Source organism: Corvus cornix, chromosome 17, assembly GCF_000738735.6.
Source record: "Corvus cornix cornix isolate S_Up_H32 chromosome 17, ASM73873v5, whole genome shotgun sequence".
Classification (NCBI taxonomy): Eukaryota; Metazoa; Chordata; class Aves; order Passeriformes; family Corvidae; genus Corvus; species Corvus cornix.
Genome location: NC_046346.1, coordinates 2712472 through 2729231, shown reverse-complemented (window position 1 = coordinate 2729231; position 16760 = coordinate 2712472). Strand labels below are relative to the sequence as shown.

Sequence of the window (16760 nt, the reverse complement as noted above, 5' to 3'; positions counted from 1 at the left end):
GACAGTGCTGTGGGGCAATCCCCATCACATCTTCACATGCACGTCCCTCCTCTCCAGATCCGTGCCACAACGGTGGCTCCTGCTCTGATGGCATTGGCACGTTCTTCTGCGAGTGCCTGGCTGGTTTCCGTGGGCCCAAGTGCGAGGAGGACATCAATGAGTGCGCCAGCAACCCCTGCAAGAACGGGGCCAACTGCACCGACTGCGTCAACAGCTACACCTGCACCTGCCCCTCCGGCTTCAGCGGCATCCACTGCGAGAACAACACCCCTGACTGCACGGAGAGGTACAGTCCTGCCAGCTGGGACAAGGGGCTGAGGTCCCTGTGCTGCCCCATAGCCCTGGGTTGGTGTGTGGGGCCTTTGGCATGGAGCGCGAGCAGCGGTGACTCACTGGGGTGCGATGTCTGTGTCCCCAGCTCCTGCTTCAACGGTGGCACCTGCGTGGATGGCATCAACACCTTCACCTGCGTCTGCCTGCCCGGCTTCACAGGCAGCTACTGTGAGCACAACATCAATGAGTGTGACTCCAAGCCGTGCCTGAACGGGGGCACATGTCAGGACAGCTACGGGACGTACAAGTGCACCTGTCCCCAGGGATACACCGGGCTCAACTGCCAGGTACGGGAAGCTTGGCTGGATGCTGTTGTGGGGATCTGGGGGTCACTGCAGTCTCCACTCCTGCAGAAGCCCTGCTGTGTTCTGACCCTCATCTCTTGCTCTGCTCTCCCAGAACCTGGTGCGTTGGTGCGACTCCTCTCCCTGCAAAAATGGGGGCAAGTGCTGGCAGACCAGCAACCTGTACCACTGCGAGTGCAACAGCGGCTGGACAGGGCTCTACTGCGATGTCCCCAGTGTGTCCTGCGAGGTGGCTGCTAAGCAGCAAGGTAAGGCCCTGCCATGTGTACAGGGCCAGGCTGGGGGCCCCAGGTGTCCCCTGTGCTGTGCACTGAGCAGTGATGTAGCCAGTTCTCTTGGTGGGGATCTTTGGCACAGAGTGATCTCAGGGATTGCTCTAGCAATGCACCCCAAGGCTGTGATTGCCTGTGGGATGTGTGGTGGTCAGGACATGGCCCTGTGATGTGTGGGTGTCGCCGAGGTCCCTGCATCTCACTCTGCTCTCCCTGACAGGTATCGATGTAGCACATCTCTGCAGGAACTCAGGGCTCTGTGTAGACACTGGCAACACCCATTTCTGCCGCTGCCAAGCCGGCTACACCGGCAGCTACTGCGAGGAGCAGGTGGACGAGTGCTCCCCCAACCCCTGCCAGAATGGAGCCACCTGCACAGACTACCTGGGAGGCTACTCCTGCGAGGTGGGTGCCTGGGGGGCAGGTAAAAAAGCCCCAGTTACTGCCTTTCTGCTGCCCAAGATGCTGCCCTTGGGCATGATGCCCCTTTACCAAGTTGGAGACTGGGGTGCTGGCTGTGCTCCTGCAGCCATGTGGGAATGGAGGGAACCTCTCTGATATTTCTCCTCTTTCCTCCTTGCAGTGTGTGGCTGGTTATCATGGAGTTAACTGCTCAGAGGAGATCAATGAGTGCTTGTCCCACCCGTGCCAGAATGGAGGAACCTGCATCGATCTCATCAATACGTACAAATGCTCCTGCCCCAGAGGAACTCAAGGTAAATTAATTCCCCAGGCTGGGGCATTACTGGGCTGAGTGCAGATATCCTTGGATTCTGCTCATTAGCTGCTCGGGCTGGCAACAGCAAATGCAGCGGGCGAGGTTTGTGTTTGCTCACGGGCTTAGCCATCAAGGCCACGCGGCCTTGGCCACGTGGTGCCATGTCCCTCCTGCCCGAGAGGTGGCTCAGGCTGCCACTGACGTGGTCAGGCTCAGCCCCTTGGCAGGGAAGGCTCACACAAGGGAGCAGCGGGCCCCCCGATACTGTTTGATGAGCTGTGTGGGTTGTTCCCCCATCTCTCTAGGGGTGCACTGTGAGATCAATGTGGATGACTGCAGCCCTTTCTTTGATCCTGTCACCCTGGGGCCCAAGTGCTTTAACAATGGCAAGTGCAAGGATCGGGTAGGTGGCTACAGCTGCATCTGCCCCCCTGGCTTTGTAGGGGAGCGCTGCGAGGGAGATGTCAACGAGTGCCTGTCCAACCCCTGCGACGCCCGCGGCACCCAGAACTGCGTGCAGCGGGTCAACGACTACAAATGCGAGTGCCGACCTGGCTATGCGGGTGAGCACTGCATCCCCTCTGCTCCCAGCCTGCAGCCCCTCCAGGCATCCCTGCACGCCTTCCTCTGCTCCTCACACGCTCCTCTCCCTCGCAGGCCGTCGCTGTGACACCGTGGTGGATGGCTGCAAAGGCAAACCCTGCAGGAATGGGGGGACCTGTGCTGTTGCCAGCAACACTGGCCGTGGCTTCATCTGCAAGTGCCCCCCGGTAGGTGCCTGCTCCTCTCCAGCTCTGGGCAAGGAATGTTGCATGGGCACAAGGGGTGGTCAAGAGGCCAGTTTAGCCCCCGAGGCTTCCCAAGCTGGGATAGGCATGGATGAGAGGATGCTTTGCTGTGGGTGCATCCATAAATGTGCACCCTCCACGCTTGCAAGGATGCTGGAATAGAGTTAAGGAGAAGATGGCTCAGGCCTGAAGGTAGAACAGGCTGAATGTTATTTGCACCACACAAAGTGAAGCAGGCAGCTATGGAAAAGAGCTCCCTTCACTTTGAGGGGATGCTCTGACAGGCTTTACATTCAAGATTATTCTTGCCCATCGCCAGTTTTAGAGGGTGAGTTTTAGTTTCCCAAAACACACGTGTGTTAACGCTGCTTGTAGGACAGCATCAGCGATTCTGACTCCCTCCTTGCTGTGCCCTCCCCAGGGATTCGTGGGTGCCACCTGCGAGAACGACTCCCGCACCTGTGGGAACCTGCACTGCCTGAACGGTGGCACCTGCATCTCCATCCACAAGAGCTCCAAGTGCATGTGCACGCCGGCCTTCACGGGCCCCGAATGCCAGTACCCAGCCAGCAGCCCCTGCACCTCCAACCCCTGCTACAACGGGGGCACCTGCGAGTTCTTCAGCGACGCCTCGCCCTACTACCGCTGCAACTGCCCCGCCAACTTCAACGGCCTCAACTGCCACATCCTCGACTTCGACTTCCAGGGTGGCATCGGGCAGGACATCATCCCCCCCAAAATCGAGGAGAAGTGCGAGATCGCCGTGTGCGCGGGGTACGCCGGCAACAAGATCTGTGATGGGAAATGCAACAACCACGCCTGCGGCTGGGACGGGGGCGACTGCTCCCTCAACTTCAACGATCCCTGGAAGAACTGCTCCCAGTCTCTGCAGTGCTGGAAGTATTTCAACGATGGCAAGTGTGACTCTCAGTGCAATAATGCTGGCTGCCTCTACGATGGGTTTGACTGCCAGAAATACGAGGGGCAGTGCAAGTAAGTGGCTTCTTTAAAACCTTCTTGTTTTAAAGCCCGTGACCTCTGTGGTGACTCTCTGGTCCTTCTGATTGCATCTGGTAAAACTCCTAGACTCAGGCCTGCTGTTCACTTCCAGCATTCTGTTCTGCTGCCTGTGGGGCTGCAACTCAAGCAACCACATCTCCCTGTGGTCCTTCTGAGTTTATATCCACTTGGAAGCTCTCTGAGCTTGACGCTCTGCAGATGGCTTCCCTGTCCTTGCTTGTATCACTCCATAGAAGTGAATTCTCCAACTCACAGCAGTAACACAGTCAGTTTCAAGGCAGGGAGACCCCAGATGGAAGAGCAGCCAGGAAACATGATGATGTTAACATCCAAGCATTTCCCAAACATTGTCTTTGGCAACAGCAGGAACTTAGTCCCAGATTCCTGGACCAACTCGGGTCTTAGTAACTATTCTGTGTCCCCATGCCTTCTCTGAGTCACAGTAATTTGTCCCTTTTTCTTCTATAATTTAACAGCTGCTCTCTCTCACCTGCAGAGGTGAATGCTGCAGGAAACAGCTGCTTTCTACTTAAACTGGTTTAGTGTCTGTCAGGGTGAAGAATATTTATACAAAAGAGGGATCCCTGTGGACCCACCACTGTTTTTGTCAGCAGATAGGTGTTATTTGCAGTACTTGGTCTCATTCTTTCTTCTGCCTTTCTTCTTCCTCCTCCCTCCAGCCCTCTGTATGACCAGTACTGCAAAGATCACTTCTCGGATGGTCACTGTGACCAGGGTTGCAACAATTTTGAGTGTGAGTGGGATGGTCTGGACTGTGCAAACAACATGCCAGAGAAGCTGGCAGATGGCACGCTGGTGGTGGTGGTCCTCATCACCCCTGAGAACCTGAAGAACAACTCCTTCAACTTCCTGCGGGAGCTGAGCCGTGTCCTGCACACCAACGTGGTCTTCAAGAAGAACCCCAAGGGGGAATATATGATCTTCCCATACTATGGCAATGAGGAGGAACTGAAAAAACATTACATCAAGAGGTCCACAGAGGACTGGTCAGATATGTCCAGTGCTGTCATCAACAAAGTGAAGAGCAGTCTCTACTCCAGGGCTGGCAGGAGGCAGAAGAGGGAGCTCGATCAGATGGACATCAGAGGGTAAGAGGGTTCCATTTTCTCTGAGCAGCACTCTGAGTTTGCTTTCTGTGTTGATAATAGTAACATGCTAGGAAGGGAAGGATGTAGGCCAGATAACTGTATTTAGATGTTGCTTTCTGTGCGAACAGAAACCGGATTTTGCTCTCATGTGGGAAAATGGAGTGATCATTCAGGAATCCCGGGTACAATGCTGCGCCGACTCTCACGATTGAAGGAGTCCTGTGCATTGTTGGGAGCCGGGGCTGGGCTGGGTGGGACCTGGAAGCAGAGGTTGGCCTGACCGACTGTCTGACTTCAGGAAGTCATTAAGTTAAGCCTCATTTTCTCCCTGGGAAATGCTTTCTAGAGCTTTGTTGTAAAACTCAGTTACTGCAATCTGTGTTTGGAGATCTTCGGTGTAAACATACACATCTAACCTGCTCCCTCTCCATGGACTCAATCAAAAACCACCGAAGGCAAAGGAGTTAGAGCAGTGAAAATGATGTGAGAAGATCTGAAGGCTCCCAAGCAGCATTATTTAAGATACTGTAGTGTCTGGGTAATTTTCAAACATTGTGAAACAGAGCCTCCCATCCATTCCTGTAGATAAAGAGCTGGATTTTACTGCATTCACTGAGGCAAATCCAACAGACCATGAGTGCGAGCTGCAGGCTTTGGGCCACAGGGAAGCAAGGAAATGGGTTCCCACCTTCTAATTCCCACTGATGGGAGTTAAAGAGGGCAGGGAGACGGGGCTCACCCGTGTCCTCGGTGTGGTCATCGCTCCCTGTTCCTTATTGACTCTTCTCTCTCACAGATCCATCGTCTACTTGGAAATTGATAACCGCCAGTGCATCCAGTCATCTTCCCAGTGCTTCCAGAGTGCCACCGATGTGGCAGCATTCCTGGGAGCCTTGGCCTCCCTCGGCAACCTGAACATACCCTACAAAATAGAAGCTGTTAAAAGTACGTACAGCTGGTCAGCCGGGGAGGAGAGACAGCCAAAACTTTCCAGCCTTCCCCAAGTTTAGTTATCTGTCAATTGGCTGCATCTGAACACAGTCTGGTTTTAATAACCTCACTTTTTTTTTTTCTTCTCCCTTAAGTCTTTTCTTTAAAAAATTGGAAACACACTTTATTATTTTTGCTTATTCCAGGTTTTATTTCAAAATCATTATCACTCTAAAAGTTATTAAAAAAAGAAAAGAAAAAGAAAACCCAAGCAGCTCCAATCAATCAGTGACATGCAAGGAGTTGAAGTTTGTATCTTGAAAATCCCCCCTAAATCCTTTTGTCTTAACAGCTCAATGCAAGCGCAATGATTTGAAGTTTGCTAATCCTTTTCCTTAAAGGAGAAAAAAGTGAAGCTGTCTCCTGGTGCAGGCTGCCTTGTGCAGCCGAGAATTTGCCGATAGTTTGCAATTCTGATTAATAGCGTATAAAATGACCTTATTTTGGGGAGGGGGGGTTGGAGGGGGGGGGCTGATTTAGATCAGACTTAGGTACCTCTATTAACTAATTTTCCTTCATTTCCACTCTGTCCCTGGTTTGCTATGCAGCTTAATGTCTCAGCATCTCTTTGTGCCCCACTGTTTTGTAGGTGAAACAGCGGAGCCCACGAAGAACTCCCAGCTGTATCCTATGTACGTGGTGGTGGCTGCGCTGGTCTTGCTCGCCTTCATCGGACTGGGAGTGCTGGTGTCTCGCAAGCGGCGCAGGGAGCATGGGCAGCTTTGGTTCCCAGAGGGCTTCAAAGTGACGGAGTCGAGCAAGAAGAAGCGCCGGGAACCCCTCGGGGAGGATTCTGTTGGACTGAAGTGAGTAATTTGCTTGCTAACGCCATAAACACGGCGCAGCAGGGCTGCTCAGGGCTCTCCTGAGAGAGCCCGTCGGAGTTTTGTTCTCCAGTGCGTCGTATTGGTGTGGCAGGGAGGAGAAAAATCAGGGGTCTTAAAGTTCTGCATGGGGGAAAAAAGCGGTGTTCCATCTTTGTAATCTGTTTGCACTTGGTAAAAAATGAAATGCAGCCTGAGGGGAACCTCCTGGAAATTGGTTGATTCTTCTTTCAGTTTGTGTACGTACATGGACACAGTCCATCAAGGTTTCTGCAGAGGAGATAACTTTTTGTATGGCTTTATTTTTAAAGACCCCTCAAAAATGCTTCGGACGGCACGCTGATGGATGACAACCAGAATGAGTGGGGCGATGAGGAGACCTTGGACACCAAGAAGTTCAGGGTAAGCCCTCTGCCACATTCCCTCCCTATGCTGCAGGCAGTCACTCCTGGGTTTGTCACAAAAGGAGCAGAGGGATGCTCAGGGGCCCCTCATTGCTGCTCCCAGCTCCTTTGCAAACCTGCCTGTGACAAGCACATACCTTGGAGCCTCTCAGGGCTTCCCAGACTGGAGCTCAGCCCAAGGTGCTTTTCTGGGAGCTCATTCCCTGCTGTTTCCTCAGTTCGAGGAGCAGGCAATGCTGCCGGACACAGATGACCAGACAGATCACAGGCAGTGGACACAGCAGCACCTGGACGCCGCTGACCTGCGCATTTCCTCCATGGCTCCTACCCCTCCACAGGGGGAAATTGATGCTGACTGCATGGATGTCAACGTCAGAGGGCCGGGTAAGGACCCCTTGCACTTCTGCACTGGCTGTCAGCTCATGTCAAAGCCTCCCTCAGCCCCTGCAGGGAGCAGCCCCATGGCCCTACCTGTCCCTTGTTGGAACAGAGTCACTGCTACAAATTCTGCACCACAGGGTTGCTGTTGTGTGTGATCTAGAGAGAGACTGTCCCATTTTGCTTTCCATGAGAGCTCTTTTGTTCAGTCACTGAGATGGAAATTACAGAAGTACCTATTAAATCACCCAGGTTCTCTCTCGTGCTCCTATATTCCTCTCCTCCCACCCAACTGTACATTTCACATTCTTTTCAGGTCTTTAACAATGGTTAATAGGTTTTTAAATTCTTACAAACACTTGGTCTTCCCCATGTCTGTGGAACTGTGCTCTGAAATAATGAAGGTATTTACCACACTCGGTTTGCTTTGAGCAGCCTTCCTTACAAACTGCACCTTACGTGGTGCATGTGCAAACGAGCAGATGAAATAGGGAAAGCACTGAGTGGCAAGATACCACTAAGGAATTTCAGATCCATATCAGAGGAAGGATATTCGTGTTTGATGTTCAGAACTAGTCAGGAACTCAGTCTTGGTGCACCCAGGAGAATAAGCATCTATCACAGACAGAGCGTCTGGCTGAGCCTCCTGCATTACAGAGGGTAAAAAGCCTTTTTTCCCCGGGCTCCCCTGTGCTTTCAGACGGCTTCACCCCCCTCATGATCGCCTCGTGCAGTGGAGGAGGGCTGGAGACCGGCAACAGCGAGGAGGAGGACGATGCTCCCGCCGTCATCTCGGACTTCATCTACCAGGGCGCCAGTCTGCACAACCAGACTGACCGCACCGGCGAGACCGCCCTGCACCTGGCCGCCAGGTACTCCCGCTCGGACGCTGCCAAGCGCCTGCTGGAGGCCAGTGCTGATGCCAACATCCAGGACAACATGGGCCGGACACCCCTGCACGCCGCCGTCTCTGCCGATGCCCAAGGAGTCTTCCAGGTGATTGATGCTTTGGCCGCCAGTTTCGGGGTTTTCGGGGGGAAATAGTGGTGCCACGTGAAGAGCCTTATCACAGGGTCTCCTGCTCACCTGGGCAAGGTGTGGGGTCACAGTGTTAAAAAATGAAGCCCTTGTTGTCTTGGGGCACAGCAAAGCAGCAACCCCACGGCAGCACCCCTGGACTGGGAGCAGAACTGGAGAGATGAACCTTTGGAAAGGGCATTGCAGGTCCGGAGGCCTGGATACCTGGAGTGCCTTGCTGTCTGCCCCTCCTAACGTTTGTGTTCCCTCTGCTTTGGCCCTTCTCGTGGCAGATCCTGATTAGGAACAGGGCAACAGACCTGGATGCCCGAATGCATGACGGGACCACTCCCCTGATCCTGGCCGCTCGCTTGGCTGTGGAGGGGATGCTGGATGACCTCATCAACTGCCACGCTGACGTCAACGCCGTGGATGATTTAGGTACTGAGGCAGCTAAAACAGCCCAGACATGGGACAAAAGGGATGCTTGCTGCTTATCTTAGCACTCACCGATGTGTGTTGTATTTCATGGTTTTCCTCTCCAGGCAAGTCAGCCCTGCACTGGGCAGCTGCTGTGAATAACGTGGAAGCTGCAATGGTCCTCCTGAAGAATGGTGCCAATAAGGACATGCAGAATAATAAGGTAATATCTCCTAGGCTGAAATATGCAAGGGAAGAACCATTATGGGAGTCTGTTAAAGAGTAATTTCTGGCTAAAATACAAATGCCTGGCACTGAGTCTGATTTGATTGTTCTGCTGTGAATGAAGTTGTTGGATTTAGCTCAAAGGAGCACTGTGGGATTTGGCTGTAGGGGTGATGTTGAGGGGCTGTGCAGTGCTTGGTGGGCAGTTTGGTACAGTGTCTTTGTGGCCACCTCCAGCATGTTCTGGGTCACTTGGGGGTTCCTGGTTTGATATCAGTACAAGGAGATGACTCAGCAGGGTAGGAAAAAGCAGGAGCAAACCCTCACCAGAGGAGAGATGAGGACAGACCATCTCTGCCACCCAACAACATGAAGTTGGGCATGGAGCTCAGGGCAGTGCTAGCCAGGAGAATCCATGAACTCAACCCTAACCAAACATTGCTGGCTTTCCAGGAGGAGACTCCACTGTTCCTGGCAGCCAGAGAAGGGAGCTACGAAACCGCCAAGGTCCTGCTGGACCATTTTGCCAACCGGGACATCACGGACCACATGGACCGCCTGCCGCGGGACATCGCCCAGGAGCGCATGCACCACGACATCGTCCGGCTGCTGGACGAGTACAACCTGGTGCGGAGCCCTCCCCTGCACAACGGCCCCCTGGGGGCACCCACCCTGTCCCCCCCGCTCTGCTCCCCCAACAGCTACATCGGCAACCTCAAACCCACCGTGCAGGGCAAGAAGGCCAGGAAGCCGAGCACCAAGGGGCTGAGCTGCAATGGCAAGGATGCCAAAGACCTCAAAGCCCGGAGGAAAAAGTCCCAAGACGGAAAAGGGTGTCTGCTTGACAACTCCAGCGTGTTGTCTCCAGTGGACTCCCTGGAGTCGCCCCACGGGTACCTCTCAGACGTGGCCTCTCCCCCACTGATGACCCCTCCGTTCCAGCAGTCCCCTTCCATGCCTCTGAACCACCTGCCAGGCATGCCCGATGCCCACCTGAGCATCAACCACCTCAACATGGCGGGCAAGCAGGATATGGCCATGGGCAACTCCAGCAGGATGGGCTTCGATTCGGTGCCGCCGCGCCTGTCCCACCTGCCGGTGTCCAGCCCCAGCACGGTGATGAGCAGTGGCCCCATGAGCTTCTCGGTGGGCGGCGGAGCCGGGCTGAACGGGCAGTGTGACTGGCTCAGCAGGCTGCAGAACGGGATGGTGCAGAGCCAGTACAACCCCCTGCGAGGCAACCTGCAGCCCGGGGCGCACCAGCAGCCCCAGAACCTGCAGCACGGCATGATGACCTCCCTGCACAACGGGCTGCCCACCACCAGCTTGTCGCAGATGATGAGCTACCAGGCCATGCCCAGCACCCGGCTGGCGTCCCAGCCCCACCTGATGCAGAGCCAGCAGCTCCAGCAGATGCAGCAGCAGCAGCAGCTCCAGCAGCCCAACCTGCAGCCGCAGCAGCAGCAGCCGCAGCAGCCCCAGCAGCCGCCGCCGCAGCCGCAGCAGCAGCAGCAGCACCACAACCCCGGCTCCAACGGGAGCGGCCACATGGGCCAGAATTTCCTCGGTACGGAGCTGAGCCAGCCCGACCTGCAGCCGGTGAGCAGCAGCGCCATGGCCGTGCACACCATCCTGCCGCAGGATTCCCAGCTGCTGCCCACCTCCCTGCCGTCCTCCCTCGCCCAGCCCATGACCACCACGCAGTTCCTGACCCCACCTTCCCAGCACAGTTATTCCTCCCCCTTGGACAACACCCCCAGCCACCAGCTCCAGGTGCCCGACCACCCTTTCCTCACACCGTCTCCGGAGTCGCCGGACCAGTGGTCCAGCTCCTCTCCTCACTCCAATGTGTCCGACTGGTCCGAGGGCATCTCCAGCCCTCCCACGAGTATGCAGTCACAGATGGGACACATCCCCGAGGCCTTCAAGTGAAGGAAGGTGTTTTAGAGACTCTCACTGGGAGCCAGAAGCTCGAGGGAGATCTTTTTTTTTTAAAAGTACACTGGATGCTTTTATTAAAGGATCCTTTTTAAATATGTTTTTATAAAAAAGAAAAAAGAAAAGAAAAAGACAAATTAATTCCTTTTTTTTTTTTTTTTTTTTTAGTATTTATTTATGTACTTTTTATTTTACATGAGAACACTGCCTTTTTATTTATATGTTCTATTGTTAAGAACTCAATGTGGGACACCAGTTGTGTTTGGAGAAATCAACAAATTAGGTTTTTATAGGACGTTCTCTTTTGTTTGGGGGGGTTCATTGTGTTTGATTTGAGAGGAAATGTTTATGTAAAGCTATAAGCGACGATTTGTGATTCTGAAATGCCATTAATTTATTTTTTTTCTCTTTCAACTCAGAAAGAGAGGTGAGAAAGAAGAGGGGAAGGAAAAATTGACTAAAAATACCACTCCTTAAGGGGAAAAAAATTAAGTATGGACAAATTTTTTTAATGTACTTTAAAATGTTTCCTTTGCTATTATATGAGAGGACATTTTATGGTACCATTCACGAATCTTTGTTTAAATTTCAGTATTATATAGTTGTACATTTGCCTTGATAATAGAAATTTTTGTTCTCTCTTGTTTTTATATATATAAAAATATATATATTTAAATGATTTTTATGATCTTAAAAAAAAAAAAAAGAAAATCAGGATTATAGACCTCTAAGAACAGTTTCTAAGCTAAAAAAACCCAACTACAAAACATGAATACTGTCCCCCATCAAAAAGAAGTATATTTGCCAAACTTCCAAGAGAGCAAGCCCATAACTATGGAGTATATACACAAAGGAGACTTAATTTTACTTTGAATATCTTTACTGTTTTTTTTAATTTTGTTTTGTTTTCGTGTTTGCCTTTGAGTAACTGTTTAAGAAATAAATGCCAATATAAACTTTGTAAACCACATCCTTATTTTAAGGATGGCCTGCCTATTTTTAAAAGAAGGTGTGTCTGGTGGTGCAGACACCCTGAGTGAGATTACAAAGCATTATCACACTGCCACCCCCACGTGCTCGCCCGGCCCCAGCTCCTCTGGCAGAGCCCTCACTGGGTGCCCAGTGGGATGTGCTGCTGGTTTTGGTGGGAGGCTGGACTGGCCAAACTGGAGGGCGAAGGGCCAGCACAGCTGTGCTGTGAGACGTTAACATTTTGTTCTGTGACGTTAGCCTGGAGTGATGCATCTTTTTTTACACTGATGTGCACTCTTTCTGTGTATCATGTAAAATACAGTATAAGCCTGTGGCAGATTTAATGTTTGTAAATATCTTTTGTTTGTTTGTTTTCAAGAAAAGGTGGATTTTGTTTCAAAAATCTAAATGAGCGAGTCTTAAATATATCATAAATATATCACCTTATAGAGGTGTTGGAATATCACTCACTCGGGTGCAAAAGCAAGCAGACACCCTAAGACTAGATAATGTGTATGGGACAGGCAGATAGAGAGCAGTTAATCAAGAAAACCTAAGAAAAGGGTTCCTTTTCCTCATTCCTTTCTATTAGAACACCAAATAAAATGGATCTTTCTCAAGGCACAGCGCCTTGCTGAGCACTCATCTTAGTTAACATTTCAGACCATTGTTATCGTGACACGCCTAATATGAGTGATAAAAACATCACGTGGTGTTGAATCTTCCTATGTTTTATAAACTAGAGTGTAGTTTAAGAAAAGATATCTTCTGTAATAAAGTTATGTACATGCAAAGTTGTAGTTTGCAAAAATGATGTATTTTTTTTGGTTAACTGATTTGCAATAAATGATGCTTCTGGGCATCTAGATTTTACTAAAACTGGAACTTGGTGTTTTTCTTATGGGTCAGTTGAATTCTGGATTTGACACCTGCCGTCTTTCAGGGCTGCTTCTTGCACACAGGGCTGGAGCTTCCCCAACATCTTGTTCTCTGTGTAAAAACTCAGAGAAGAGCTTTGGACAATGAAAATTTCTCTTTAATTTCTGCTAAACTCACTGACTTGAGACACCTGAGCAAGGCAGGAGGAGCTCTGCCCAGGTAGCTCTTTACCTGCTGTGGGTGCTCTGATATCCTCAGACCATCGGGTCAAGATCTAAATGGAAAAATTGTTTTAAAGAATGTCCCTCGCATCTTCAAAAAAAACAGGAACAGCAGCACCAGAGGGACAGTTTTACTTGTGTCACTCCACCATCCAGAAATGTTTGCTGTCCTTGCTGTACAATTAAATTACCTTAAAGATTTTTAAGGTAATTTAATTTAATTTAATTTCACTGAATTCTTTCTCTACCCCACAGGGACTCTGTAGTGCAAATGCAGCTGCAAAGTCCCCAAATAACTGGATATAAATAGCGGAGCCATTGACCTCCTCCCAAATCACATAAGCCTGGAATGCTGGTATTTTCCACTCCGTGGCTGGGGAGGGAGAGAGGTTGTGTGTGCACGGGGCTGGGATCCAGCCCCAGACAGATCCAGGGCCACCAAACACTTGCTGTACGACTGGTCAGCAACTGGTGCCATGACAGTGGCATTTTATGTGCCACCCACAGCAGCAAAACTCACCTTCAGAGGTCAGGGAGGTGACATTGCAGGAAAGGGAACATCAACCCCCATGGAAAGGGGTATTTTAGCAGAGAACAAACCCCTCCCCCCCCGTAAAATGTGTCACCAGCGAGGATCTCAACACCCAGAGGGACATGCTGGAGATGGGCTTCCCAGGATGTGTCTTCCCCCGCCTGTGTCTGCTGCATCCCATCTGGGGTGCACTAAATGGAGTGTGTCTGCCTCCAGCGTGACTCACACATGAGCTGCTCATGAATCCCACACAGCCCAGACTTCCAGGCTTCTCCCACACATTCCCATCCCAGCACAAGCCCAGCATGGCTCCAGTGCTGCCAGTGGGGCTGGCAGAGGCTCATCCCAAAGCGAGGAGACATTAAAAGATCCTCTCCTGCCCGGTCCAGTGTACTACAGCCAAGTCACTCATGGGCAAGGCGGAAATTTGGCCTGGAATAGATTAAAAAAAGGGTTTACGAGGACATGGAAAACAATGTGACATTGCAAGAGGCAACACATGTGGCTCGTTTAACAAGAGGGGCTGAAAAGCATGGGATTTTCCATGAGGAATGGGCAGAGGGACAGCACAAGGAAAGAGGGGGTTAAATACCATGGAAAGAAGCAAACTAAGAGATATTAATTAATTGGCCACAAGGTCATTTGAACTAGAAGTCAGTTAAGGTTTTCTAAGTAGCAGAGGAGTAAGGATGCAAAAATTTAGGTTTTAAGTGTTTAGCCCCAAGTGATTTATGTTTATGAGGCATCCGGTGACCAACAAACTCGTGGGTACATGAGATGATTGTCGTGTCACAGATCCAGCTGGGATTGAGGCAAAGTTAAATAAGAGACAAGAGAAATTACCCTAGTTTCAAACTCTTCTTTCACACTTAAGGCTTTCCCACCAACTCCCTGTCCAGAAGGATTTGTCTTCCCACACCAACCAACCCACGTTGTCCCACCACAAGCTCATCTTCACCTCATGTGGGTAAAGGAATTTTTGAGAGCTGAATTTCAAGCTCTCCCACCACCAGAGGATGCTGAGGACTGAATAGATGATGGCAAGCACTGTTTTAGCATTCCAGGTGAAAAAGGCTGAGAAGCACTAAAATCACATCCCACGCCGAGGGAAGGGTTCAGGAGTGTTTGCGTGAAACAAGATTAGCTACTGCCATGGCAGGTATGTTGGTGCTCTGAGGAATCCCTGCACCTGAACTATTTGTTTACATGCTGGAGGGCTTGTTTTTTTTGGTTTTTTTTCACTCTTTGTTTTCATTATTCCTGCTCAATTAGATGGGACATTTAGAAACTGCTACTCTGTATTGCTTCTCCCTCCGGGCTGTTGGTGTTTGCTCAGAAAGTTGCTCGCAGCTGCTCCAGCCCTGACTGAGGAATTGTTGCTGCAGCTGAAATCAGCCCCTGAAGAATGTACAAAAGGAGCCAAATTCATCTCGGGTTTAGCCTCGCTCAAAGCACACAGGGTTAATGTGGCTGGGGTAGTCTGAATAATCACAGCAACTGAATGCGTAAATAAATAAAACTCGGCTTGTCCAGTTGGGCAACAAGATGCCAAATACGGGTAAGGGATACAGAAAATCTCTCTTAGCCATTTTCCCTGTTTCTAAACTCAAAGAATGATCCTTTTCATAGCACCCTCGCGGGGTAAGGTTGTGTTTCTGGTTGTGTGCAACCTGAAGACTGAATAAATGACCAGAAAAAGGTCAGTATGGTTTGTCTTGTGTCCCAGGTGAGCTGAGGAAGAGAGAAGCTGTGGCTGCCCCATCCCTGAGTGTCCAAGGCCAGGTTGGACAGGGCTTGGAGCAACCTGGGATAGTGGAAGGTGTTGCTGCCCATGGCAGAGGGTCAGAATTCGATGATTTTTAAGGTCCCTTCCAAACCAAACCATTCTGTGATTCTATGAAGGAGGAGAGGACACGCGCTGTCCTCACTGGCAAAGGTTTTCACTTATAATGGGTCCCTCAAGTCCAGAGCTACTGCTGAGCCCAGCAAATCAGCTAGAAAACTTCAGGGTAAAAAGGGACTGAATGCTTTAATGTGGCAATTCTTTTTAATTACTTATTTGTCAGAACAGCAAAGGTGAGATCCCATTGTTGGTGTTTGCATTGTGTACCCGTGTATGAGAGGGTTAAATAAACATAAATATCTAACTGTAGATACAGATGTGAGCTATTGATGGTATTTAGCACACAAAAAGCCAATCAGGCTAATTAAAACCATGTTTCCTCAGATTACACCTGTTGGGGGAAATACCAAGGGAGAACCAGGGCTTTATCTGCAACTCATGCCTGGGCAGGGAAATTGTATTTGACAAGCTGGTTTATAAGAATGTTCCTACAAAAGAGGGAGATGAAAGGCACTTAAAAATCACAGCGCTGCCTCTGGTTCCCACACCAGCATCAAAGTGCTGCTTCCCCTGCTTGGACGGGGGCTTTGAGGATATTCCCCTGCTTTAATGATCAAGCGTGCAGGAACAGCTCTTGCACCGATAATGACCCTTGATTAAGATGTTTGTTTAGGTCGTTGTATTTTCCTCTCCAAGGCTTGTTGTTGGGTGCAGGGTGTGACAGTATCAGCACGGGGGCCGCGCTGGTGGGTGACAGACATTCTTCTGCTGCTGGCTTAAAAAGCTTCGTGTTTGTGTAAAATAGAGCCGCACCTCAGAGAGACACGAAGCTGATGAAGGATCTGGAGCACCAGGAGTGGCTGAAGGAGCTGGGAGGGCTCAGCCCTGGAGGAAAGGAGGCTCAGGAGGGATCTTCTCCTTCTTCCCATCTCCCTGACAGGAGGATGGACACAGGTGAGGTTCAGGCTGTGCTCCCAGGGAGCAAGGGACAGGATGAGAGGAAACGGCCTCGAGTTGTGCCAGGGGAGGTTTAGATTGGCTATCTGGGAGAAGTTCATCGCGGAAACGGTGGTTAAGCGTTGGAGCAGTGCTGGAATCACCATCCCTGGAGCGGTCAAAGAGCCACGTGGAGGTGGCACTTGGGGACGGGGTTTAGTGGTGAACACGGTACTCGGTGACCTTAGAGGGCTTTTTCAGACTTAAGGATTCTGGGATTCGTTTCTGATCATGATACTTTCGGACACGTGCACCGCAGCCTCCTCTAGTTAATGTACCTTTACTAATTAAGCCCCCAGGGACGTGCAGGACAGGACCTCGCTTTGCAGCGAGTCACAGCTTGTCTCTGTGAGGCAGAATCTCATTTCCTTCTTTGTCTAGCATCACGAATTTCTCAGTTCCAGCAGCCCGAGGGAGCCCCTGACCCGCCCCGCGATGGGCAGCGGCTCCCCCGGGACCGGGCACCGGACCGGCGGAACTCTGTCCCGCCCTGGCGGCCGCCCGCGCCACTGCACCCGCACCGGGACACCCGAGGGGACCGGGACCGCAACGGGACCCGCAACGGGGACACGCTCC

At 51.1% G+C, this 16760-nt stretch overlaps 1 protein-coding gene across 2 annotated transcripts in view; it reads left to right on the top strand.

The window, feature by feature from the left end:
- NOTCH1 (notch receptor 1) overlaps nucleotides 1-12598 on the top strand; it is a 42557-nt gene extending 29959 nt beyond the window's left edge. The window contains exons 18-34 of one of the 2 annotated variants that reach the window (XM_039561536.1): nucleotides 58-286; nucleotides 419-620; nucleotides 733-886; nucleotides 1131-1315; nucleotides 1494-1626; nucleotides 1934-2191; nucleotides 2286-2398; nucleotides 2838-3409; nucleotides 4117-4545; nucleotides 5342-5490; nucleotides 6125-6341; nucleotides 6671-6761; nucleotides 6982-7147; nucleotides 7842-8137; nucleotides 8452-8599; nucleotides 8704-8801; nucleotides 9257-12598. In XM_039561536.1, the coding sequence (XP_039417470.1) occupies nucleotides 58-286; nucleotides 419-620; nucleotides 733-886; nucleotides 1131-1315; nucleotides 1494-1626; nucleotides 1934-2191; nucleotides 2286-2398; nucleotides 2838-3409; nucleotides 4117-4545; nucleotides 5342-5490; nucleotides 6125-6341; nucleotides 6671-6761; nucleotides 6982-7147; nucleotides 7842-8137; nucleotides 8452-8599; nucleotides 8704-8801; nucleotides 9257-10735 (4919 nt within the window). In that variant the 3' untranslated portion in view covers nucleotides 10736-12598. The remainder of the gene's footprint in view (nucleotides 1-57; nucleotides 287-418; nucleotides 621-732; nucleotides 887-1130; nucleotides 1316-1493; nucleotides 1627-1933; nucleotides 2192-2285; nucleotides 2399-2837; nucleotides 3410-4116; nucleotides 4546-5341; nucleotides 5491-6124; nucleotides 6342-6670; nucleotides 6762-6981; nucleotides 7148-7841; nucleotides 8138-8451; nucleotides 8600-8703; nucleotides 8802-9256) is intronic. The other variant, XM_039561537.1, reaches the window with a different exon arrangement.
- The last annotated feature ends 4162 nt before the right edge of the window (nucleotides 12599-16760 follow it).